Here is a 25,722-nt window from a genome sequence, read left to right as displayed (position 1 = left end):
AAAGTATTGAGTGCTTGGTCACAAGTAAATGGAGAGAGCAGGGGGTCCCAGTTGATTGACGCCAGGGCTGAGTTCAAACCTTCGAAGTTCGCCTTACGAAAGTTGAACTTGGTAGGCTTGCGAGCGACAGGAGAGTGGAGTCGGGATATCTGAACATCGAACTCGAGAGCAGGATGATGGGCGTCAGGGGCAACGTAAGACGGAGCATGAAGGGATTGGGAAAGATAAGGTACAGGAAGGTTAGAGAGGACAAGGTCAAGAGTGCGATCTAAGTGGTTTCTAGAAAGGTTAAATTGGAGGGCGCCACAGGTGTACATGAAAGTGGATAGAGGAAAGGAAGGGTGGGTCGAGTTATTAGGGAGGGAGGGAAGGCCAGGTGTAACGGGCCAGGAGAGCATAGGAAGATTAAAGTCACCACAGAGGATGAGAGGAAGTGAGGGAAACAAAACGGTTAGGGCCTCTGATAATCTGTCGAAGAAATCGTCGTACAGAGAAGGCGGGCTTAGGCAGGGAAAATATACACACGATATGATAAAGGGACATACGTTTGGCGGAAGGACACGTATGGTAACAGAATCGTAGGAGGAGGAGGAGGAGGAAAAGATGATTTCGGCACGGAGAGGGGACTTAACAGCTATTAGGGCACCTCCGCCAGTTGTCTTGCCAAGCGCAACGCAGTCTCTGTCACAACGAAAGACAGAGTAACCTTCGAGGAGCTCAGAATCTAAAATCCTGTTATCCAACCAGGTTTCAGAAATGCAGATGACATGATGTTGGAATGCTAAGGCAGACAGTTTGAAATCCGACAGCTTGGTCCTTAGACCCCTTACATTTTGATAAAATAGCGTATAGTTATTGGAATCATTCAAGTTCGGCGAGGCAGGCGGGCGGGCCGGAAATTTTCACAAATCTTAGACCTCTGTTAAGGCTTAACCAAGACCCCCTGTGGCCAAAAGGAGGATTGGACGATAGCATCGAAGTCATGGGGATATGTCACTTTGAAGGAAGCTCGGTCAGGGGAGCCATCCTTCGTCAGCTTCACACAGGAAAGAGGTGACAAAATTAAGTTGCTTTTGCTTCTGATATAGGCCAGAATTTCGTCGGGCTTAGTGGAGTATGCTAGCCTTGACACAAACAGCTGTTTCGGTGGCGAGGCGACGTTCAATTTGGGGCCGCTCGGACGACACGAGGTCGGAAAGGCCTACGGTTCAGCGGTGGCAGCCGTCGATGATACACAGGAGGAAGCGTGCGGTGGTGCTAATGTAGCGACTGTAGGATAAACGCCAGGCAACGTCAGGCACTTTTTCTGAACTAGAACCTGACTTTTAAAAAACAGAGAATTTGCGGTTCCATCTAGACTTCTCATTGCCTCTGTCCTAGATAGGACTATGTCACACTGTTCCCAAGGCAGAGATGGGGTAAGGAAAATTTCCCCCTAAGAATGCAAAGGCATTCAGGTCACCTACCAAAGGAATTGAAGAAAATAGGACTACCTGTACTTATCTATGTTCTTTGCTAAAGTCAATCCTTTCATTGACGTTTTAAAAAAAATTCATTAGATATGATGGCTTAGAGACTTACTAGCGTAAACTTTTTGAACGCCTCTATTCATTCAGGAAGCAAAGTAGAGCGAGGTTGTATCAAATGAAGGTGATACCAAATATTACACTATCTACCTTGTGACAAGGAGCATGATATCCCTCTTAAACAAGCAATCATAGTACCTCATTATCAATTCAAATTCAAAATCCACTCGAGCCGGAACTATTGCGTTTCAAAATCCTTTCTAGTCGGAACTACCTCAACCCAATACATTAGTCACGGTGTTCACTTACATTAGCTACAACTTTTGATCTGTCTGCCCTCTTCAATATTTTTACCTACGGAAATGCTGGGAAAGCCACTTTCCATTCCATATTAGTTTCATAGAAATCCTTTTTCACTGAAATAGAACTTCCTCCAGCAGTCATTAGTCCCAAAACCATTCTGTAGCCACTTCACCCTCTCTCGCCAGTCAACCAATCTTACACGGATCCGACTTTATTTCGATACACACTACTCGAGTGTTATTTGAAAATGCATCACCATTGGACAAAGTTACTAACCCACTTTTTATTCATTCACAGGTTCCTTGCAATTCGCTACAATCCCCGTCATCCTTGTCACTACCGCCATGCACTGGTCGTTCAAATATGGAACACCAGGTACGCGAAAGCCATAAAAGCGGCTTTTATGCAACGAGAAAGAGTTGCAGCTCCAGTAAATGGATTTAGCTATGGCTTCACCAGGCTCCTGTCGTTCCACTATACCCACTATACCCATAAAGGAACATCGCGTCCTTCGTGGGATGTGTTAGGAAAAGTTGCACGGATGAACATTTGAAACCGGAGCGGGGCTGAAAACAGAGAGAATACGAAGCCGGATGGTAGTCAGGTGAAGATTGAGTCCTGCGAAACTCCATTTGGATACACGTAGCGCTGGTTTCTGTGGAATTTAATTAAGCAGCTTTAAATGCCCCAGACGTAGCTTGTATGAATATTTCCGATACCCATTCGCCGAGTCTTAATTCAGGATTATCCCCGTCAAGCCGGCAGTGCTTCACAATGCATCCCCCGGCTCCTCGGGGCTCATTGCAAACGTATAGCTAGTAATTGAGTCTTGCACTCGATATAATCATTTCATCATGCTTCCAGGACTTACATCTAGTTGAGTACATTTGTCAAGTAATCGTAGTGATTAATGTAATTGTTAAAATTAACTACCTGTACAGTTTCGACGTTTGGCTAGACTTTCACTTGGAACAAGTTTCATCTGTTTGTCAAGGACATTATTCCAAAACAGTTAGTGTAAATTGCACTTAAGACTATTAGATACCAAAAGGAGAGAAGTCGTTCGGTTGCATTGCTCCGTATTGATGGGGATGCCTTGGACTTGCCATCTTCAATGGTGCTGCGGTTTGCGTGTTGCATAGCTGCTGGCTTTTCACCTGTAATTGAAACGTGAAAGGGATGTGGTTAGCAAAGGTCATCTCTGGAATGAACAATTAGACTACGATAAACAGGAAATCGAAATATATTATCTCCAGGATATTGGGTTTAATTGCTCCAAAGTTTGCAATCTCCATGGGGGCGGATTTCCAACCCTGTTAAGTGCTAATTTCAGGACTACGAAGTTAATTTGCATTGTCCGAATCCTTTGTGCGAGCTAATGGTTGTGTACAATGTTAAAGACGTAATTGATCAGGCTTTTGTAGGGCTTAATTATGTTTAAATGCAAATTAGGAACAAACTTCGACGCCAGAGAAGAATAAAAAGGACGAATTTTGAGACTAATTTCAATGTCAAAATGTTCATAAATATCTGCCCCAGGAGACCTGACATGAAGGAAAAAGATCAAAGGAGAAAGGTAAAGATTAATGGACGTACCATTTGGAGAAAGGAGTTCGGGCCTAAGAGGGAGCCTTTCTTGTATGTTAAATAGGACAACGAGTTGGGTTTCAACCATTTCTCTCGACAAATATTTTGATAATTTTACCAGAGATACTTTCGAAGCTTTAGTAGTCTCAACCAGAAAGATGAACTGAACTGGATGGAACCTCCATGTTTGTGGGTCTGCAGTCCAAACTTCTCCTCGATACAGTCATTAGTTTGAACATTCATATTGTCGATTCATGTAGGATTGACAACCCAATCCGGAGGAGCTACCTGTCACGAAACCACGGAAGGTAGTTCAGACTGGACTAACTACACAATAGCGGACCTGGCAAAGAAAAAGGATAAACGTTTTACGCAATTCCTCATAGATTGTGCGCTCCCTGTGCAGAGTAGGCCCTGCTAAAAAGCTAGTTGACACACTGTTTCAATATAAGGTTGGTATCACCGCGTTGCATCACGCTATATATCATCATCATCATCAACGGTGCACCAACCGGTATCCGGTCTAGGCCTGCCTTAATAAGGAACTCCAGACATCCCGGTTTTGCGTCGAGGTCCACCAAATCTATATCCCTAAAAGCTGTCTGGCGTCCTGACCTTCGCCATCGCTCCATCTCAGGCAGGGTCTGCTTCGTCTTCTTTTCCTACTATAGATATTGCCCTTATAGACTTTCCGGGCTGGATCATCCTCATCCCTACTAGTTAAGCGACCCGCTTACCGTAACCTATTCAGTCGGATTTTATCCACAACCAGACGGTCATGGTATGTAGGCAACGGAATCGTCCATCCTCATCTAGGGGGCCAAAAATTCTTCGGAGGATTCTTCTCTCGAATGCGGTCAAGAGTTATTGGTTGTTTGGTTTTCGGTGCCGACGTTGCCACCATATATTTTGTCTTGCCTTCATTGATGTGCAGCACCGCCAATAGTAGCCTGCTCGACCTGGATGAAGGCAGTTTGTACGTCTCGGGTGGTTCTTCCCACGATGTCGATATCGTCAGCATAGGCCAGTAGTTAGGTCGACTTAAAGAGGATCGTACCTCTTGCATTTACCTCAGCATCACGGATCACTTTCTCGAAGGCCAAGTCAAAGAGGACGCATGATGGGGCATCCCCTTGTCGTAGGCCGTTGTTGATTTCGAATGGTCTTGAGAGTGATCCTGCTGCTTTTATCTGGCCTCTCACATTGGTCAGGGTCAGCCTAGTCAGTCTTATCAATTTCGCCGGGATACCGAATTCTCTCATGGCCGTGTACAGTTTTACCCTGGCTATGCTATCATAGGCGACTTTAAAGTCGATGAATAGATGGTGCAACTGTTATCCATATTCCAACAGTTTTTCCATTGCTTGCCCCAGAGAGAAAATGATCTGTCGCTGATTTGCCTATAGTGAAGCCGCTTTGGTATGGGCCAATGATGTTCTGGGCGTATGGGGCTATCCGGCCTAGCAAGATAGCGGAGAATATCTTATAGGTGGTACTCAGCAACGTGATACCTCTATAATTGCTGCACTGTGTGGTATCTCCCTTTTTATGTGTGATACAGATAATGCTTCTTTGTCAGTCGTCAGGCATTGATTGGCTGTCCCATACCTTGAGTACAAGTTGATGAACCACCTCCAATTCGCCGATGTTCTGGTTGTTCAGTAGTTCATTAAAATACTCAACCCATCGCTCCAATGTGGCCATTCTGTCGGAAATCAGATTTCCTTCTTTGTCTCGGCAGGAAGAACATCGAGGTGTGTAAGGCTTCATCCTTCATCCTGACTTGTTGGTAAAACTTCCGCTCCTGGTGCGGTTGCTCCCTGTACTTTTCTAGTTCACAGACTTGTTGGTTCTCCCAGGCTTCCTTTTTCCGTCTGTGAAGTCGCTTCTCCGCTCGACGGATTTCGTGATAAGTCTCTGCGCGTGCCCGCGTTCTTTGAGAATGCAACATTACTCGGTATGCAGCATTCTTCCGTTCCGTTGCTAGCTTACATTCATCGTCAAACCAGCCGTTCCGACTCCTTTTGCGGCTGGGGCCAAGTATGTTTGTGGCCGTATCCATGATAACGTTCCTCAGGTGATTGTGAAGATCATTTGTTGATGCTTCATCTCCAGGTCCTCTGTTGACTGCGGTTATTGCGGCATCCGTTTCCCTCTTATAGGTGTCACGGAGGGTTGTGTTGTGAATGGCTTCAGTGTTCACTCTCACCTGAATGTCAGAGGGGATTCTAGGTGTTGTTTGTTCGAAGATAGTATCCATAAGTATAAATCATTCTGATCAAGCATTTACACTTATATGCGAGTGCGATAGTGTCGTCCCAGTAAGATCGACAAATCGTTCAAAGCAAAGCCTCATTAGAGTTGATTTCGACAATTTGTACTTCCGCGTTACTCATCGTTGGACCCTTCAAACTCTTAGAAGGAAGATGACCAAATTGTTATGCACGATTGCGAAAATGGGACTCAGTCGTGAACAGTGAATTCGAAGAAATACAGGGTTGACTTGATACATTTCACGCACGGCAACAACACAGCAATTCGTAGTTTGACAAAAGTGCAACTGGAGTGAATTATTTGGCTTACATCGAAATAACAACCGCCTTGTTGAATTCGGTATCGTCACGTCTTCGACAGAAACTCGCATCGTAAAATCAGCTTTTGGTGATGTCGGTTGACAATAAAGACGCGGCAGGTCCATCGGACCCTCGCTGTCCGCGTCCCTCCATTTTGGCGACGAAACCCGGAACTGTAGTTCGTCCATCTAGGGGCGCACTTCCAGATGTCCGGGATCAAGGCGGACGCGACGAGGTTTAACTACGCGGTCGTAGGTCTAGATGAGGAGTCCATCCTACTGGTGGCCGACATAGTAAAGTCCGCTCCTACACTCTTTTAAAGACCCAGTTGATCAAGCGTCTGTCGGTAAGTGAGTCAGGTAAACTGGATCACTTGCTGGCAGGTTTGACGTTGGGCGATCGAACTCTCAGCCAATTGCTTTGCAAAATGAGGCTATTGAGTGGGAGCAAGATCAACGATGACTTGATGAAATCGCTCTGGCTGCGTCGACTCCCGAAGGGCACCCAGGCGGTCCTCTCGTGCGTCACCGGTTCTTTGGAGCCACTGGCAGCTGCGGCCGATAAGGTACACAAGGTGCACGCACGCCCGGCCATAGCGGCCGTTCAGCAGCCGTCAAACAAAGTTGGCGAGCTGGAGCTCGAGATGGCCGCGTTTGCAACCAGTATGGCTAAAACGCGGACGACGCTGGACGCTCAACTTTCGGGCGGCAGGTGGTGAGTTCGCTCGCGGTCTGCTGCTCGGAAAGGGCGATCGAGTAGCAAGTCGTCAGGGCAACATACGGACCGAAGCATCTGTTGGTACCATCGTAGATTCGGCGATATAGCTACCAGATGTGCGCTCCCCTGAAAATTCGCGCCTACCACAAAAAACTAGGTTGGCGGGGGGTCCTGGCGACGGCCACCCAGAACGCAGTGCCACGTCGCCTTAATTCTACCCCCAAAAGCTGGCTACTGCACGGAAAGAGTTTGAACAACTTATGCAACAGTGTATCTGCAGACCTTCGGACAGTTGTTGGTCTTCCCCACTTCATACCCTCCCTAAGCCAAATGACGTGTGGGGAGTACAGAAGGCTATACGCATAGACTGTTCCAGACCGATATCCTATTCCACTCATCCACGACTTTGCGCATCATATCGCAAACGGCCGCATCTTTTCGACCTTAGATTTAACCAAGGCCTATCACTAAATCCCTGTAGCTTCAGAAGACATTCCAAAGGGGGCAATATACACACCTTTTGGACACTTCGAGTTCACACAGATGACTTTCGGATTGTGCGATGTGGCGCAAACCTTTCAAAGGTTCATCCACTCAGTCGTGAGTAGGGGTAAAAAAAGTACCGACAGTTCGCTCGTTTCTGTGGAAGGAGTATACCTTGAATAGGACAAAAGCTGTGAAGCAGCTAGCTGACAACCTGTTTCCTCGACTATACCTCATATTATAGTGATCTATCAAAAAGTGAAACTTTCCCTTATCGGCTTCGAAAACCTTAGCGAGCAGCACTATGCGCATTCGAGGTAAATTTCACCACGCACAGCGGAGACTACGTAGAGAGGGGGCGGGGGTCTAGTTTGCCAACTACGTGTAATGAATTGCCTCCTATAGCTTGCGTAAGTGTATCAATGAAATGGGACAGGGGATTATCCTACAAGCAGTGTCACACGAAACAGTTATTTGTTAAATTACAAAAACGGCCGACTGCAAAATGGATAGCCTGGTACCTACGCCGGCCCCGTGGCAACAGGTATGTTAGGCGAACTACTTAAGTGGATGAGTTCCGTGTCTTGGTGGGTTTTGTTGCGCTTATTTTGGTGTAGAGTTCGGGTGAATCTTCATCTTCCTCCACACTACCCACCCTCAGCTGATACTGGGTTTCTGCGACAAAACCCAATTCCTGGCCCGCCAATTTTAGGGTGCCGTGCACCTTCCTTCCCAGAGACCTCAGCCCCGGGGCGAAAAGTTTTAGGCTGGACCCTTTGTTTAACACTTCATATGGGCCCTCATTTAGTAGCATAAAGCACCCACGTAAATCAGGACATGCGTGCAGGCGGCCAGGCCCTGTACTAGTTTGGCGGAGCTGGCGAAAAACTCTTCACGATGGGCTGTACATAGGCCAAGTAGAATGGAGAGCAAGACTTGCGACCACGAGGAGTCATTGTATGCCACTATAGCGGCCTTCAGTGTCCTATGCCATCGACCAATTGGAATGCGAGTGGTACGCTGTCGTCTGGTGTTTGAAGCCTATGAGTTTGTCTAACTCCGAGAACAGGGTTGATTCGAACTGCATTCCTTGGCCTGTAATAACTTCGGCTGGAACTCCAAAGTGTGGGATCCATTCCCAGCAATAGGCATCGGTGCACGGTTGGGGAAATGTCGGCCAGAGGTGTTGCCACTGGGTGAACCTATTGATGATTGTGGGCTAATGATGTTAATATGAGTCGTATGAAAACGTTTTGTAGACAGAGGGAATGAGCCTACTTCTTTCTGTACGTGCTTGATGACTTTACACTTCTGGAATTATTCAGGAGTTAATATCCTCATTCATTGAGGGCCAGAAATATTTGCTTGTGACCAGGTCATGCGTCGGCAATCGCCGAAAAATCGACCTTGCCAGAGACTTTAAGTGGTAATTAGCGAGGTTGTGCAAAAAGTCGTGGACTATGGGGTAGCGGCCTGGAATGTCTGAACATTTAGACGTCTGTAATCGCCACATGGTGTCCATTCGCTGTTGACCTTTGGGGCCATGTGTAGTGGAAAAGACCAGCAGCTATTTGATGGTTTGCACATCCCCTGCTTTAAAAGTGTGTCAAATTCTTTCTTAGCAACTGCGAATTTCTGGGGGGCTATGGACGGGACTTCGAGAAAATATGAGGGCCAGTAGTGCGGATATGGTGCTGTACATCATGCTTCGCTGACTGCGAGTGACTACTTTCGGTAGTTTTGTTTCTGAAGTTTTGAAGAATGCGGGTTGGCTACTTCTTCAAAAATGATTGAAAGACTAGCAGTAGAGCAGGTGGCAAGTTTTCCTGAAAGCCTGAGCGAAGTTACGAGATCTATAAAAGACCTATTCTGCAGATCCACTAGCAACCCACAGTGGCCTAGAAGGTCTGCGCTTAACATGGGACTACTAATGTCCGGTACTACGAATCGCTATGAGAACGTTCGTTGAAGTCCCAAACTCTAAACTTACGTCCACACGCGTGCAGCCGTAAGTATATATGGTCGAAGAATAGGCCACCACTAGTTTGAGTTGATGCAAAATCAGTTTATGATTCCGCGATACGGGGAGAACTGAGGCGTTTACGTCTGTGCCGATCAGATAATAGCACTTCCTCAAAGGATCGAAAATTGTTAAGCGACGTGGGGCTGCATTCTAAGTAGCCGCCACCGGAGTTCCCAACGAACCTCACGCTTTTAACGTGCATGGGCTGGTAAACTTCTTTGCCTTGTCGGCAAAAATATATCGCCGAAACAACAGCGACTTCAGGATTTCTTCATCTCATGCAGCAGTTGGCTCGGGGAGCGATTGCCTAAAGTCGAGCGTTACAAACACCCCTGTTGACAAAACGTTTGAACGACCGGGAAGAGACATGTACCAAAATGACAGCAAACAGAGCATCTGAAAGGAGACTCCACAGCGTAATAAACAGGAGCAAAGCTCGCTGCTGGAGGTTCCTGGCCGATGAGGTGCATGGGACCCGGGAGGATTCGGTTACAAATTGGTAACACGATAAATTGGGGCCCTGCGGAAACTCTATTCAATTAAGGCGGAGCGGATGGATGATACTGTCCAGCCATTATTCCCTGCGCATCCTGTGGGGAACGATGCTCACAGCGCGGATGGCGGCGAGGACTGTCCACTTACTGTCTGTAAAAGAGTTGGAAAAGGCAGCCCGCCCATATATGCAAAGGGGGAATGTAGAATTTTTTTCATCATGTGGAGTATCAAATGAAATTTCTCGATTAATACTTTCGAATCCGATATTGATTTTCAAGTGGATTGTAAACTGTGCGAGTAAGGAGTCGAAACGTACACCTTTAAAGTGAGACAGGACTCATTTTCGGAAACTACCCAACCCAAAAATCCGAAAAAAATAGGAAGGTGCGCTTCGATGAAATCTACGCCTCAAAATATGTCCCATTCCAATATCTGCCCAAACAAGTTTAATAATAATATACTAACAACTTTTAGAAATTGACTGAAACCCAAAGCCAATGATCGAAGTCTCTCCTGGGACGGGAAGAGGAAGTACTCCATTATATACGATATTCCACAACAGGAGACCAAGTACCAATCCCTGTGGTACTCCGGCTGTGACAATGTACCCTTTTGGGGCCTTCATCCGTCCCGTACCAGAGAGTAATCTCTGATAGGTAGTTTTCTACCAAATTCGCTAAATATTAAGTTCTGGTCACCAAACGGCCGTTCCAACAAATCATTGCTGACTTCGACGATTAGTAGGAGTCTGATCTGATTACTCTCTCCATCATCTTCTCCACTGTATCCAGCAGGCAGATAGTACAATACGATGCTAGGTTTCCAGGTGGCTTGCCAGGTTTCGGAAACAACACCAACTTTTGCTTTTTCCACTGGACAGGCAATCCGCCTCCCCTTTCGAGCAAGAGATCGCCCACGAGAATCCGACGATTTTGCATTTTTATCCATTTTTTCGACTGGACGACGTGGAAATTTTCAAGTTTTTTTTTGGATTTCGGCCAGCGTTAGCGGCATTGCAGCGCAAATATTTCTTCTTTTAAGGACGCCTCAAAGGTGGGGCCTAGTCTTCACTGGCAGTTTCAAAGCTCGGTTGGGGATGTCACCCAAAGCTAGGGCCTAGTCTTCACTGGCAGTTTCAAAGCTCGGTTGGGGATGTCACCCAAAGCTAGGGCCTTGGTGTCACCGCTCCTACCACATATTTCCCGCAGCTCCTCCATAGTTACTGGACGTATTATGTCCTTACTTAGCTGGACAACCGTTTGCCTTCTCCTATTTTCGTGGTGAGGGAACAGAGTGGTCTGTTTTAGGAGGCGCGAATAGGTCACCTGGGGTGATCTCCGTAGCCTTTTCATTACCACTCAGTAGGCCTTGCCCCAAGGGCTCATATCGGCATTGTCACATAGCTGTTTAAAGCAGTTCTTTTTGCTCCTCGGAATGGGTTTTTTTAGGCGACCACGCAGTTCCCTCTGGGTCTCCTCCTGACCGTCCTCACCTGGGCATAGTAGCGTCACAGGCTTCCGTCCATCATCCAGCGAGTTGGGTGACTTTTTCTCTTGCCGTACCATACAAGGATATGTAGGGTTTGAGCGCCGCGGAAAACGTGTCCCACTCAAAGGCTTTCGTTTCAAAGCCGAGCATACAACCCGGCATTCTGCGAGAACTCTTTTTCGAGCTACTCCCTCTATTTGTATTTCGAGTCCCTATTTCTTGTTTCCTTAAAAATTGGCTTTGTTGTTGTCTTTGGTCTTCCGGCATAGTTCAAACTTTACAATGTTTTTTTTAGCTGATTGTCTACTACTCCTGACCAATTACCAATCGAAAAAAGCCGTCATAATTTGGGAGAAATACAATTTCCGGGAGACCAGGACCTTCTGCCTTTCAATCTCAAAATTTCACACATTCTGCGCGATATCAATGGAATAAGCCGTTCCAGTTCAATTCGGTCTCACTTTGAAGACTGATTCCCCGAAACGAACCCAAGGATTTTTGCTACATGAACACAATTGTCCACGTCCAATAGTCCACCTTATCACCATTATTTGCATATTCCCTTTTGTTCCTGGCTCCCGCTATTATTGCACGTAGCCTCTCTACAGAACGAATTCTGAAGTCGTCTATTCCTGGACTATTGATCCACCGTGAATAGCACTCATGAGGACTTTCCACTATTCATTCCCTTTCAAGCAGTTCTTCCGTGATTCCATCGGTGGTTTTGGTCACCTCATGGGCAACAGCTTGATTGATGAAGGAGATACAGTCGTCCCAGCTGTGTACGGTTGTGTGTAGGATGTCGTTTGTAATTTCAGCTTCTACGTCGTATGGAAGGGATGGTCAGAAAAGTGAATCAATGAGTCGGTCACTTTTTGCAACGACAAAAGTATATTGACGAGAAATTGTCCGACTTAAAGCTGGTTGGCGTGATGTCCTGAGCTCTTTAAATAGGAAACATCCTTGTAAGGAAAAACTGAGGAGAATTCAACCAGCCACAACCACCTGAGCTCCTTTGCCTCTAATCCGTTGTGGCTTTCCTTATAATCCTCTGAAATCATTTCTGCCCCAAAACGAAGGGGGAATAAATACAGAAATTGCTAAGTGAAATGAATGATTGAATATCCCCCACTTACGGCAAACAAGCTCCATAAAGAAAATCAATAATGAAGCTGTGAAATTGAAAATGAAGTAAAAATATTTAAAAGCAAATTTCATTATTCCCATCGCCATGCCGTCCGTCCTCAGTACGCTCTTGTTCGGATTTTTTCAAGCGTCTCACCAGCCGTACTTCCCCCACCGCAGCTCGGCTCCCATTTTTAAAAATTTTACCATTTCACCATCTTAACGGAGTGTACACAGTGGAAGTGGTGATGGCATTGTATTCATGAAGTTTTCAATCATCTGGAATACAATGAAGTTTCGGGTCAAATGATTTCGACATTTCTGATTCAACAGAAAACCACCATTCACCATTAACCATTCACCGAGAAGGAAGACGAGAGCCTTTAGAAAGCCAGAGCTCTCTCGCCACCATCACAACGCTCCCGTTCCGAATTCAATCCCCATTGATATCGGAAGGCTTTTAAACTCTCCAAAAAATATAATAATGAAACGCTACGCAACAAAATAAATCGACTCAACTTTACACGCTAACACATCATTGAAAGTAACCCCAGCTAGTGTGGCTAAGAGGGCAGCCTGGGGGTGGGCCTCCGGATCGAGGATTTCAATGCTCTGGAGGGTTGTCGGCAAAGGTGTTTCGCTAATAAAATTCAGAACAAGACGCGCTTTCGACAGGCGCTTTTCATCCTGGAAGTGTTTCGCACAATATGGAATTCTCAGATTTATCTTAAAAACTGGGTCCTCGAGGGAGCCATGAGTTTTACAGCGCTCCCTACTCTGCATAGAACTGCATCCATTTGATTCCTTGATGGGGCCATCTAAGTTTTGTGCTCATTTTGGAGTTAAGTCCAATCTGAATAGTTTAGTCGTCCTTCAGGATCTCGAATAGGAATGCAAGACTAACTCCAAACTTTCAGCAATAAATTTCTGAAGAATCGTCCAAATTTTGAATTCAAATTTTCAGTTGAAATTTCAGCCACGGTAACTCCCAATGCCGAGCAACTACTCCCGGGAATTGCTGAGGGCCAAGAAAATGCTCTTCAACCGCCGGCAGACTATACATTTCACTTGAAATTGAATTTCAACTTCGCCTTTCGCTATTGGGAAAAGTTGCTGGGAAAAAGATGAAAGAAAATATGAGAAGGTGAAAGGAAAAACCAGAGAGACCAACCCCCTCCATTTTTATTTAGTAAAAGAAAGTTTTTTTCTTTCTTCCTTGTGCCCCCATCTCTTAACTGTGTGGAGTTACTTCGGACTTCGGTTCGTGAAGTGTTGAGTGACTTAAGTTGCACCTGAAACTGGGTCACTTCGGTGATTATTAATTTGCTCTTTTAAGTTTGTTATCAAGTCGGAGCGCATCAGGATACAAACAAAGTTTTAATTACGATAGAGATATCAGAGAGCGCCCAGTGAAGAGCAGGAATCAAGAAGTCAAGATAAAAATTGAGCAGACGCTGGACAGCGGTAATTACCTCGTTAAGATAATCCTTAATTGCTCTGAAGGAAATTCTAAATTAATTCCACTGGAGAGTCTTGCATCTGCAAAGCCATTCTCGAATTGCTCGTAGCTCGTAGATTGCAGCTGGAAAAGGGAGAATAGGGAATGCTTTGAAGCGTAATTGGAGCAATATCTAGTTTCTTGTGGATACTGGCAATATCTTTCCTGAGATTTGTAATGATAGTCTTCACCGAGAGTGGCAAATGGTTGCACCCTTTTTTCATACTATTTGTGGTAGCCTGTAATTTGCTTGGTTAATCGGCAGCAACCCTTGTCTCCACCCTCTTCCTGAGCACACCAATTTATCCCAATCGCTTTCGCTAGAATCCTATTCATCCATTCCGTAAACTTTACTTTTATTCATAGCCTATTTTTCCAGCCTTTGTCTGGGACTGTATGCACCCCGAGTCGGTGTCCCCTTGATTTTGGCCCAGACCAAAAGGAAAAAATGTCATTCACTTTGCTCGGTCCACGTACCTTTGGATTATGGAAGTTATAGATTTAAACTCTCCATCTCTGAGAAACCACAAATCCAACTTCGACCCATCGTGGTATTACAGCCCAAATTTATCCATAACCGGAAGAGGAACGTTTGACAGAACGAAACTTCAGCCACTAAGAAGGGGGGACTACAGACTGAGTCCTGCCTGTCAGAACCTCCTCTTCCACCCTTATCAGGAAGGGCGGATGAAAGAAAAGCTGGTGACGTCGATCCTACTGGTTTAACCCAAGCATGCGAAAATGGAGCCAAGCGGCCTGGACACCGTGGGCCTGGGAAGGCTCCAAGCCAGCGGTAGAGTAAGGCACTGCAGAACACAATGGAGCGCCTTGGGATGTGGCCACACTACCAGGTGCGATAACGTCCAGAGAAATCGAACGCAGGGAGACGGTATCCACGACGGAAGGTAAGAACAAACTGGTAATACCAATGAGACCCACACCGGACCGGGCTCCTCAGTCAGCAGTAATGAGCGTAAAAAGCGTAGGTTGATCACATTTGCGGCAAGCATCATTTGATTGTGTTCTTCCCCAGGGCGTACAATCGCCCGTCCCTCGGGGATTATTACCGGTGAGCTGGGAGGTGATCAAATCAGTAGGAGAGGTCTCAACGAAGTCCCACCCATATGAATACGAATACGAAGGCGGTAAGGAAGAGGACGTATATGCAAGCTGCAGCTCCATTTTTGGGCGCTGTTGTTTGAATTTCCTCCAAGGATGGCAAAATGTCAGAGGCAGAATTTACCATCTTCCGAGAATGCCTGTCGAAAAAATGCTGGAGTCTGCAATGAAGCCAAAATTTAATAATGAAAGTTTTTACGATGGACTTCTCCATTGAAAGTCCACTGATGAGGCTGCCTTGAAGTCGCCACATCACTCCGCCCCCAGATGAAACCGAGGGGTCTCAGCGACCGAATCCGGAACTCCCCATCAGTCCTTGAAGCGAACGCGCCGTTGTTTAGGGATGCACACGGGCTTCAGCTTGGACAGGGAGACCGCCTTTTTGTGTCCACCGATCTCGAGCTGGAAGAAATGTTCTCCCCGCTCGAGAACGCGGTACGGGCCTTCATAAGGAAGTTGCAGCGGCTTCCGGACGGCATCCGTCCTGACCAGGACGTGCGTACACGTGTCCAGTTCCTTGGGCGCACAGACAGGTGCGGACGAGTGTTGGGTGGGAGGAGCGGCCTTGATGCGTCGGAGATTGTCTCTTAGCGGACGCATCAACCCCGATTCTGTGAGACCCGATCTCTTGTCGAAGACCGAATCACTTGGGAGTCCCGGGTTCTCCCCGTATACCAGCTCCGTGGGGGAGGAGTTATGTGGCGCGGCAGGAGTCGCGGCATTCGAAATTTATTTCGAATGTTGCGAATACCAGCGGACAGATGACGTCACCGGCACTCTCCACTCAGTTTAGACCTAGAGCAGAGTAGGTGACGAGAAATGTCATATTTTGGAATGAGAAAAAAATGAGAACCGAAAGATGAAGATGTCAGAAAAATAATAAAAGTAACTAGCACTAGTTGTATTGTTGGAAAAAGTGAAAAGATTCCTATACAAAATTTCTATGAAATTCATCCTTTGTTGAAGTTGTCAGTGCCATTGTTTTTATGAAATAAATGAAGTGTTATAAACAGTGAACATCGTTGTTCTTAACTTCTAAACGGCAGAACAACGTCGGATGTTGGATACCTGATCCTCGAAGGAAGGCAGGGGACATCATCCGCATGTCGGGTGAATAGAACCCGGGTGTGGGGTTGAACACTGGCGGGGGAAGTTCATGAATGAGGCAATGAAATTTGCGCCCTTCCTTAAAATGTCACCTATCCACTGCCACAGCCCGAACCTGGACCAACTCCTCCATTAGACGGACAATGCCTGTAGGTTTTGTGTGGAGTGTGATGAAACCTCTATACAAGCCCTGGGACAGTGTCTGGCACTGGCGCAAAGTAGGCCGAGGCATCTGAGAGAACGCTTAATACCGGATGCAAAGTTGAAATATGTGGAAGAAAGGAATATACTAAAGTTTCTGACGATTATAGGCATGCTTGAGATACTATGATTAATAGGTACACTATAACCAGCAAATCCATCGGTGTGTAACAGGGGCAGTACATCAACCTTCCCTTTGTCCTGCTTGGAGAACTGTCACGGTTGGGAGGAAGTCCTTGATATCACCCTAATAACCGACACTGAGATTCTTTGGGTGGAGGACTGGAGAGTGTCTGACCAGAGATCCTTCTCTGATCACAGTTATATTCTTCTCAGTCTAGATCTCGCCGCAAAGGTCTCCAAACCCTTCAGAGACCCCAGGAGGATCGACTGGAGAAACTTTGGTCAAGTAATTAAGAACAAACTCTCCGGTGCGCAAATTGGTAAGATTGGCGCGACCGACGAACTGGAGTCAAAGGTCGGGTCTCTGAAAAAGGCATTCGACACCGCCTTTAAAGTCTCGTGCCCTACTAAGTACAGCAAAAATACCCTGCCATCGTGGTGGTATGGAGACCTCTCCAGCCTCAGGAAGCTGACCAGAAAAATATTCCACATCTGCTGTAGGCAAAAATATTGGCAGTCATACAAGGACTGCCTGAGGAAGTACAAGTCAGCCATCAGGACCGCAAAGAGGCGGTCTTGGTTGGACAACATCGAAAGTACCAGTGAATCTGCGAGGCTCAGTAAGATTCTGTCCAAGGTACATAAGAGATCATCCTTCTGGCCGGAATCTCGTGGTGAAACCTTGGAGTTGCTGGTTCAAACGCACTTTCTCGCCAGCGAGGGGAGACTGTGAGTCAGAAACTTGCTTGGAGGATTTGCGGCCACCCTAGGTGTGCAAGACTATCAAATCGGTAATTACCGAGGATAAGATCGGCTGGGCTATAAAGAGCTTCTCCGCATATAAATTTCCAGGCCCAGATGGCATAATGCCAGTCATGTTACAGAAGCAGCAGGAAAGGATTGTGTCACGGCTTGTCGAGATTTACCGGAGCTGCATCTCTTTAGGATACGTACCACAGCCCTGGTGGCGCGTACGAGTGGTTTTCATACCGAAAGCGGGCAGGCGCGGTCATGACTCCGCGAAGGACTTTCGACCAATCAGCCTGACCTCTTTCGTGCTGAAGACCCTAGAACGCGTCCCGGACATTCACTTAAGGACGATTATGGATAGAACGCCTTTCTCTAAGTTCCAGCATGCCTACCACGAAGTAATTGGCACGGCTGAGCGGTCGCTATAGTACAAGCAGTATACCCTAGCTGCCTTCTTGGATATAGAGGGAGCTTTTAACAACGTTAGTACCAACGCCATCAAGGAACCCTTGACCGGTACTGGACTGGAGGGTTATCTTATGCATTGGATTATATCCATCCATCCAAGTACCAAGATAATCTAGTCGGATCTGGGAGGCAACCGCTTGACCAGATCTCTGAACAGAGACACGCCCCAGGGTGGCGCCATCTCACCGGTGCTCTGGTTAATAGTAATGAACAAAATTTTACGTACATTGGACAGCAGCGGGGTGAAGGTGGTGGCGTATGCCGACGACTTGGTGATATTAGTATCAGGGATGTTTCCGTCCATCATGAGCGACATCATGGAAGGAGCGTTGCAAAAGATGTGCCAGTGGGCCGCAAGATGCAAACTCGGCATAAACCCAACCAAAACGCAACTGATGCTATCCACCACCAAGCCAAGGATATCTGAATTCCATCTACCACGGCTGAATGAACAAAGATTGGTTCTTTCCTCTAATGTGAAGTATCTGGGTGTAATCCTGGATCCAAAATTAAATTGGAAATTGAACATAGAACTGAGGGTTAAGAAGGCTTGTATAGCCTTCTATTCCTGGAAGAGAACCTTTGCAAAGAAATGGGGAGGATGGTTTTCTGACTGTACACCGCTGTAGTGCGTCCGATCCTGATTTGCGGCTATATTGTATGGTGATAGGCTTTGAGGAAAAAATACAATACGATGAAGCTTATTAAGATTTAAGGAACCACATGTGCAGATGCTACTGGGGCTCTGCAATCCTGCCCGCCAGATACTCTCAATGTACTCCTGCATCTCCTCCCCCTAGACCTCCACATTAAATACATTGCAGCGTGCAGTGCGTCAGACTACGTGAGTCCGGATGTTGGGCAGCGAATTTCAATGGGCACAGCAAATGCTAAACGAAGTACCTCGGAAAATCTGGGCATTCCCCACGGACTATGCCATACGCAGGCTGAACTTCACGAGAAACTTTGCTGTGGACTTCCCAACCAGGGTAAAGACCGGCAGTGCGTTGCAAGGTTATGACTCAGCGATCTTTACTGACGCATCAAAGATGGCCTGTGGAGTCGGCGCGGGGGTTTTCTCAAATAAACACCGTTTATCCAAGCCGTATGGTCTCCCAGTTTTCACCAGTGTCCAGTCCAGGCGGAAGTACGGGCGATATTGGAAGCCTGTCGATGGCTGGAGCGAGATTCGGGCCCCAAACATAACATAGCCATTCTAATCGACAGCCGAGCGGCCATCAAGGCCTTGTACTCAGCGACGACATTTTTCAGGCTGGTGGCACAGTGCAGAGATGCGCTGAACAGTCTGGGCGGCACGCTCTAGGTCACACTCCTCTGGGTTCCCGGGCATAGGAGCATAGAGGGCCATTAGCGGGCTGACGGATTGGTCAGGCAAGGCTCTGCTCTTGCCAGTCCCTCGGCGAATACAGTCGGTGTTCCGCTGGCGGCTGTTGGGGGCAGAGTCTACTCGCACTACCTAGCAGCCGCCGATCACGAGAGCTCCTGTGCCAGATGCGTGCAAATTCATTCAAGATTACGGCGGTCTGCACGGGGCACTGGCCCCTAGGAGACGATGCCGCTAGGCTCGGCATACCCTCCAACTCGCATTGCCGAAGCTGCGGAGAAGGAAGGGAAACCCTCATGCACTTTCTCTGCGATTGCCCAGCTCTGGCTAGAGTCAAGCTGCGGACACTGGGTAAACCATTCTTTGTGGAACTCAGAGAAATTTCTAGCTGCTTTCCTTCGTGAATGCTACGGGCTGGCTCTGAAGATCCGAGCCGGCTGGACTCTGCTTCCCTGCTCCCATAATAACAGTCACGGTCTTAGGAGTTTGCGGCATCAAAACGGCGCACCAAAGCGCTAATTGGGCTTCTCGGAGTGGCCACTGATACCTACCTACCTACCACCAAACCTTGGTAAAGGGTCTGGCATAAACACTAGAAGCAACTTCTGGTTAAAAGTTGCTGAATTTCCATCGAATCGGAGGAGCCATTTTCGTGAAGTGAAGAGTGTCGATTGGAGATAGGTTTCCTGAAAACCGACCCTTTTTCTTGAATCAACTTTAACGGAAAGCTTGGGAGGAGGTACTATCGAATCGTCAACAACGCCTCGGATAGGGACTGACTTCATGCTGAAAACCAATGGCTATCGAAAATGGACTATGGTTGGTCTTTGGAATGTGGGCGCGCTGCTCGACAACAATAGCGAACCCAGAATGCTCGCTTTCTCTCTAACTAGAGCGGGTATTTCAAAGATATAAGTTGGGTGTTCTGGGCCTAAACAAAGTAATATGGTAAGACTCAGGAGAGTACTCTTCTCCCTGTTGCCGCACTTCTGTTAATTTGCTTTCGTACTCTAGAAAGCCAAATGCTAGCAGACGCATATCCGGTGTTGGATAGCCTCTGACAGCTACCGGCACAACTGGTTTCCGACAGACTACTGACTGCAAGATTCTGATCCAGCTTAGCAGTATTGTACAGTGCTGACTCTAATTATTGTTGGTGCTTCAATTTTAACAAAGGTCTGGAGAAACGGTGTTTAGGATTAGGTCCAAGGAAAGGTTTAGGAATATCCTCCGCGAACAGTTTGAAGAGAGACAGCAGACAGTTTTGTAATAACCCACAGGCAGTCGCTGCTAAACTTTTACTTGGAGTTCCCTCCCATCTAGAAAGCTTATGAGATGCGAGATAAGATGCCTATAGCTATCAAGAAGGAGAGATTGCTTATTTTGTTCTGTGATGGTTGTGATAAGGTTATGTACAGACCTCTTTCAAATAATTGTTCTACTTTCCAAATTTTCTTGTACTGCCTAATTTTTCCCGTCCCCAGTACAACTGTCACTGGTAGTAGGAGAAGAGCAAGTCGTAGCAATAGTAGTTTGTCAGAACTCGCTATTTCAGTCATATTACTACGACTTAGAGTTATCCTTTCATCGTTTAATGTATTATGAGCATGGATCTCGCCCTTTAAGGTCAGAGCATAACCGGGGAGAAGAGTTGAGTGGCCAAAAATTAGTTGGATTCCAGTGTTATAATCTTTCAGATAAGCTATGTGGGCGCAACCTAGTTGCACAAAGCAGTCCCTCTTTTTTCCGAGGAACAATTCGAGCCTGGTCTACATGCTTGACTTAGTATGAAGTTATTGTTAAACTCAGTCATCACAGTGGTCATTACCTAGAGTATCCATAATAATTGCTGAAATGCCACACTTGTGTTTCTATTTGCCTATGTTGCCTGCGACATTCAACTAAGATATCAGCGAAAGGTTCCGTAGCCTACACAATGACGAAATCTATGAGCGATACCATGACCGTCCGGTTGTGGATAAAATCCGGCTCAATAGGTTACGGTGGGCGGGTCACTTAATCCGTATGGATGAAGATGATCCCACCCGGAAAGTCTATAAGGGCAATATCTATGGTAGGAAAAGAAGACGAGGCAGACCCTGCCTAAGATGGAGCGATGGCGTGGGCCAGGACGCCAGACAGCTTTTAGGGATATCGAATTGGTGGACCTCGGCCCAAAACCGGGATGTCTGGAGTTCCTTATTAAGGGAGGCCTAGACCGGATACCGGTTGTTGCGCCGTTGATGATGATGATGAAAGGTGGGGATCGGTCGAGTAAATTAGGATGTTACTATTATGCATAGTTTGGATACGGGGATGGATGAGCCCATTTGCGGGGGTTCCTTAATGCCAAAACTGTAGGAAATCTATGCCACACTAAATGAATTGGGGACTGCGTCTTTTTTGTAACAAAATGATTACCTTAACTACTGAGGTGGATCAAATTGCCAATCCTTCCTGATTTTTAGCCAAGAAACCGTTTTATTTCGGATCCGGCAAAAACGATTCTTGTGCATATTCCCCTTCATGAAATGGCATCCCGGTCCACCAATTCGATATCCATAAAGGCTGTCTAGTATCCTGGCCTATGTCATTATTCTATCTCAGGCAAGGTCTGGCACGTCTTCTTTTTCTACCATAAATATTATCTTTATAGATTCTGAGGACTTGATCATCCTCACCTATACGTATTAACTGACCCACCCATCGCAACTTATTGAGACCACAACCAGGTGGTCGTGGTATCCCTCATAAATTTCATTGATAAAGAAGCTACGTCCATCCTCATGTCCGGCGTAGATTTCATCGTCATAGCTGTTATCGATTGTGATTTTCGACCTTAGGTAGGAGAAATTATTAATGGCCCGAAAGTCGAAGCCTCTTATCTTAATTGTTCTCTTCTGACCAGCGCCATTTCATGCTGTTGGTTTTTGGCAGGGTAGACAGACTTTACATCTCGGGTTTCCCTGCCCATAATGTCAATATCGTCAGCATAGATCAGTGGTTGCATGGGCTTGGAGAGGATGTTGCCTCTCGCACGTACATCAGCATCATGGATCACTTTTCCCAGGGCCAGGTCAAAGAGAATGCATGATAGGGCGCCCCCTTGTCTTAGGCCGTTGTTGATGTTAAATGGTCTCGAGAGTGATCCCGCCCCTTTTATCTGGCCTTGCACGTTGGTCAACGTCGGCCTGGCCTGTGCTGTAAAGTTAGTCGGGATACTCCATTCTCTCATCACCATGTGCAGTTTTACCTTGATTATTCCTATCATAGACGAGCTTGAAGTCGATAAAAAGATAGCGTAACTGATGGACATATTCCAAAAGTTTTGACATCGCCTGCCGCTGAGAGAAAATCTGATCTGTTGTTGATTTGCATGGATTCAAGCCTCTGCATGATGTTCTGAACTAATGGAGAATGCCTTATAGATGGGCCTCAGCAAGGTGATATTTCTTCAATTGTATTAGGTTGTTGCAAATGAAATGGCCGTTTTTGTACTAAAATTTGAAATGACTGTAAAGCTTACAAAAATTTATTTATTTAATCAAAATAGGTGCCAGTCGGTTCAAAATACTTCTCCCAGCGAGATTCAAGAGCATTTATGTCAGTTTCGTAGAATTCCAACTGTCAGGTGTTGATAAATTCGTCGAAGGCAATTTTGACAGCCTCTTCGTTCCTAAATTGGTTTTTTCGCCAAAAAATGATCCAAATACTTAAACAAGTCGGGAAACCGGAAGCTAGATGCTTCAGGTATGAAAGGTTTTGTTTATTTCTTTTATGAAGAGATTTGGGTGTGCATTTGTCCCATTAGCATGTAGCACGTAAAATATGCATATATTATGTGTAAATAGCCACTTTCAAGTGATATTGACATTCATAGTCTGGAATTTGCAGAGAAGCGACAGCTTTGACTTAGTATTACTTTGTTAGTAATAACGCGATTTTCACCAAATTTGGCAGGATTATGCTCTATGCTGTAGTCTATATTGTTGCAAAATTTTGTGATTCTAGGGTGAACTTAAGGGGGGTTTTCCTGTCAATTACTAAAAATTATAGCATTGTACTATTATTAACTTTATTTGAACAGGTATCGGTATGGAGGGTATTTCGGAGCCTAGGCACCATATAGCGACAGCTCCCTGATTTTTTTCAGATTTTTCGGTTTGGTAGTTTCTGAGAATGGGTTCGTTAAAAAAATGACCACTTTCAACCCCCCGCACCCCCCACCTATTCAACAAATGTCAAAACTAAGACTGGCTTCGAAAAGTACTAATCGAGACCTTTAATTTGATACCCCACATGACTATATTTGATGAAAACAAAATTTACACCCTCCCTTTGCATGTATGGGGACCCCCCCTTAAATTCGACGTAAAAGGATGTAACTCACTATATGCGTGAGCGTTCACAGTTCCCACCTTTCTACTAAATTTGATGCCAATCGCTACAACCGTCTCCGAGAAAAATGCGTGTGACGGACAGACAGACAGACAGACAGACAGACAGACGGACAGACAGACAGACAGTAAACCGATTTTAATAAGGTTTTGTTTTACAAACAAAACCTTAAAAAGAGGTAGTCGGTTGACGAAAGGTCCGGTGAATATGGTGGATGAGGCAGAGTCTCATACTGAAATTCATTCAACTTTTGAACCGTTGTTCTGGATACATGAGGTCGTGCATTGCCACACCATCTCTGTTAACCAATCTCGGCCCTTGAATACTCCATTTTTGGTGCATTTCCTCGAGTTCGGTACAGTATTTCTGTGCATTTATCATTTCTCCAGGTGCCAAAAAAGAATAGTGGATAACTCCAGTTCTAGACCACCGAACACTCACCATTACCTTCTTCGGATGGAGGCTTGGTTTCGGCATGTCCTTCGGTGGCTCATCAGCATCTAGCCATTGCGCTGATTGACGACGATTGTCGTATAATACCCACTTTTCATCACATGTCACTATTCTCTGCAAAAAGGGATCGGTTCTGTTGCAGGTGACTAGAGAACTGCAAATTTCCATTCAAAGCGCCATGTTTTGCTCCGTAAGGGCATACAGAACCTATTTGTCGAGTTTTTTCACCTTTCCGAGTTATTGCAAGTGCCGGAAAACTGTCGAATAGTGTACGCCCAGTTTCTCTGCAATGTCCCTCACTGACTGACGTGTGTCAGATTCGACTAGCAAACGCAGCTCGTTGTTGTCAATCGATGCTCCTGGATGTCCATGTGGCTCACTTTGAAGGTTTACGTCGCCTGACTGGAATTTTTCGAACCACCGGCGTGTGGTTCGATCGGTTACCGTATCAGTCCCGAATGCGCTGTTAATGTTCTTGGTCGCCCCCGCTTTATGACCGAGTTTGAACTCATACAGAAAAAATATACGTTCTTGGCTCTTTTCCATCCTTTTTTAAGGTTTTGTTTGTAAAACAAAACCTTATTAAAATCGGTTTACTGTCTGTCTGTCTGTCTGTCTGTCTGTCTGTCTGTCTGTCCGTCACACGCATTTTTCTCGGAGACGGTTATAGCGATTGACACCAAACTTGGTAGAAAGGTGGGAACTGTGAACGCTCACGCATATAGTGAGTTACATCCTCTTACGACGAATTTAAGGGGGGGTCCCCATACATGCAAAAGGGGGGTGTAAATTTTTTTTTCATCAAATATAGTCATGTGGGGTATCAAATTAAAGGTCTCGGTTAGTACTTTTCGAAGCCGGTATTAGTTTTGACTTTAGCTGAAAAGGTGGGGAGTGCGGGGGGTTGAAAGTGGTCATTTTTTTAACGAACCCATTCTCAGGAACTACCAAACCAAAAAATCTGGAAAAAATCAGGGGGCTGCCACTATATGGTGCCTAGGCTCCGAAATACCCTCCATATCGATACCTGTTCAAATAAAGTTAATAATAGTATATTACTATAATTTTTAGTAATTGACAGGAAAACCCCCCTTAAGTTCACCCTAGAATCACAAAATTTTGCAGCAATGTAGGCTACAGTATAGATCATGATCCTGCCAAATTTGGTGAAAATCGCACTATGACTGACAAAGTTATACTAGGTCAAATCTGCGCTCCTCTGCAAATTCAAGACTATGAATGTCAATATCACTTGAAAGTGGCTTTTTTCACATAATATATGCATATTTTACGTGCTACATGCTAATGGGACAAATGCACGCCCAAGTCTCCTTATAAACGAAATACACAAAACCTTTCATACCTGAAGCGTCTAGCTTCCGGTTTCCCGACTTGTTTCCTTTCTATTCCCTGTTATCGCAACGATGGTCAAAACTGAAATGACTCCTTGATTAAATCTAGGAGTACTTATACTTCAATATTCAACACCAAAAGCGCCAACTGGTGGTGGTTTAATACACCAAAATCGCAACTAACTTCACTTGATTGCCAAAACGGCCATTTCATATGCAACAACCTAATAGTTCGGCATTGATTCGCTGTATCAGACCTTGACCGCTTGGTGTAGTTTCTCGCCTCCATATTTAACCAATTTAGCTATAATTCCATCCGCTCCAGGCGACTAATGGGTTTTAAGCCGATGAATAGGACGGGCTAGTTCTTTCACGCTTGCTGGTGGCAGTTTTTGACCGTCTTCATTTGGCGGGACCTTCAATTCCTTCAACTGCCTGGTGCTTTTGTTCGCTCTACTTCTCGAGTTCACACACCTGTTGGTTCCTAGGGTTCCCCTTTCTGTCGGTGAACTCACTCGTTTACTGGGCAGAAATTGTGATACGTTTTTGCACTTGCATGTTTTCTCTGGGAGTACAGCATTACCCGGT

The 25,722-nt window shown here is 45.9% G+C and overlaps 1 protein-coding gene across 1 annotated transcript in view; it reads right to left on the bottom strand.

Annotated features, from left to right (window-relative positions):
* Positions 1-864: 864 nt before the first annotated feature.
* Positions 865-25,722, bottom strand: part of LOC119653208 — a 307,226-nt gene continuing 282,368 nt past the window's right edge. The window contains exon 9 of the mRNA XM_038057775.1: positions 865-2,986. Coding sequence (XP_037913703.1) covers positions 2,808-2,986 — 179 coding nt within the window. The 3' untranslated portion in view covers positions 865-2,807. The remainder of the gene's footprint in view (positions 2,987-25,722) is intronic.

The sequence above is a fragment of the Hermetia illucens genome, chromosome 3, assembly GCF_905115235.1.
Source record: "Hermetia illucens chromosome 3, iHerIll2.2.curated.20191125, whole genome shotgun sequence".
Lineage (NCBI taxonomy): Eukaryota > Metazoa > Arthropoda > Insecta > Diptera > Stratiomyidae > Hermetia > Hermetia illucens.
This window is presented reverse-complemented; position numbering and strand designations above follow the sequence as displayed.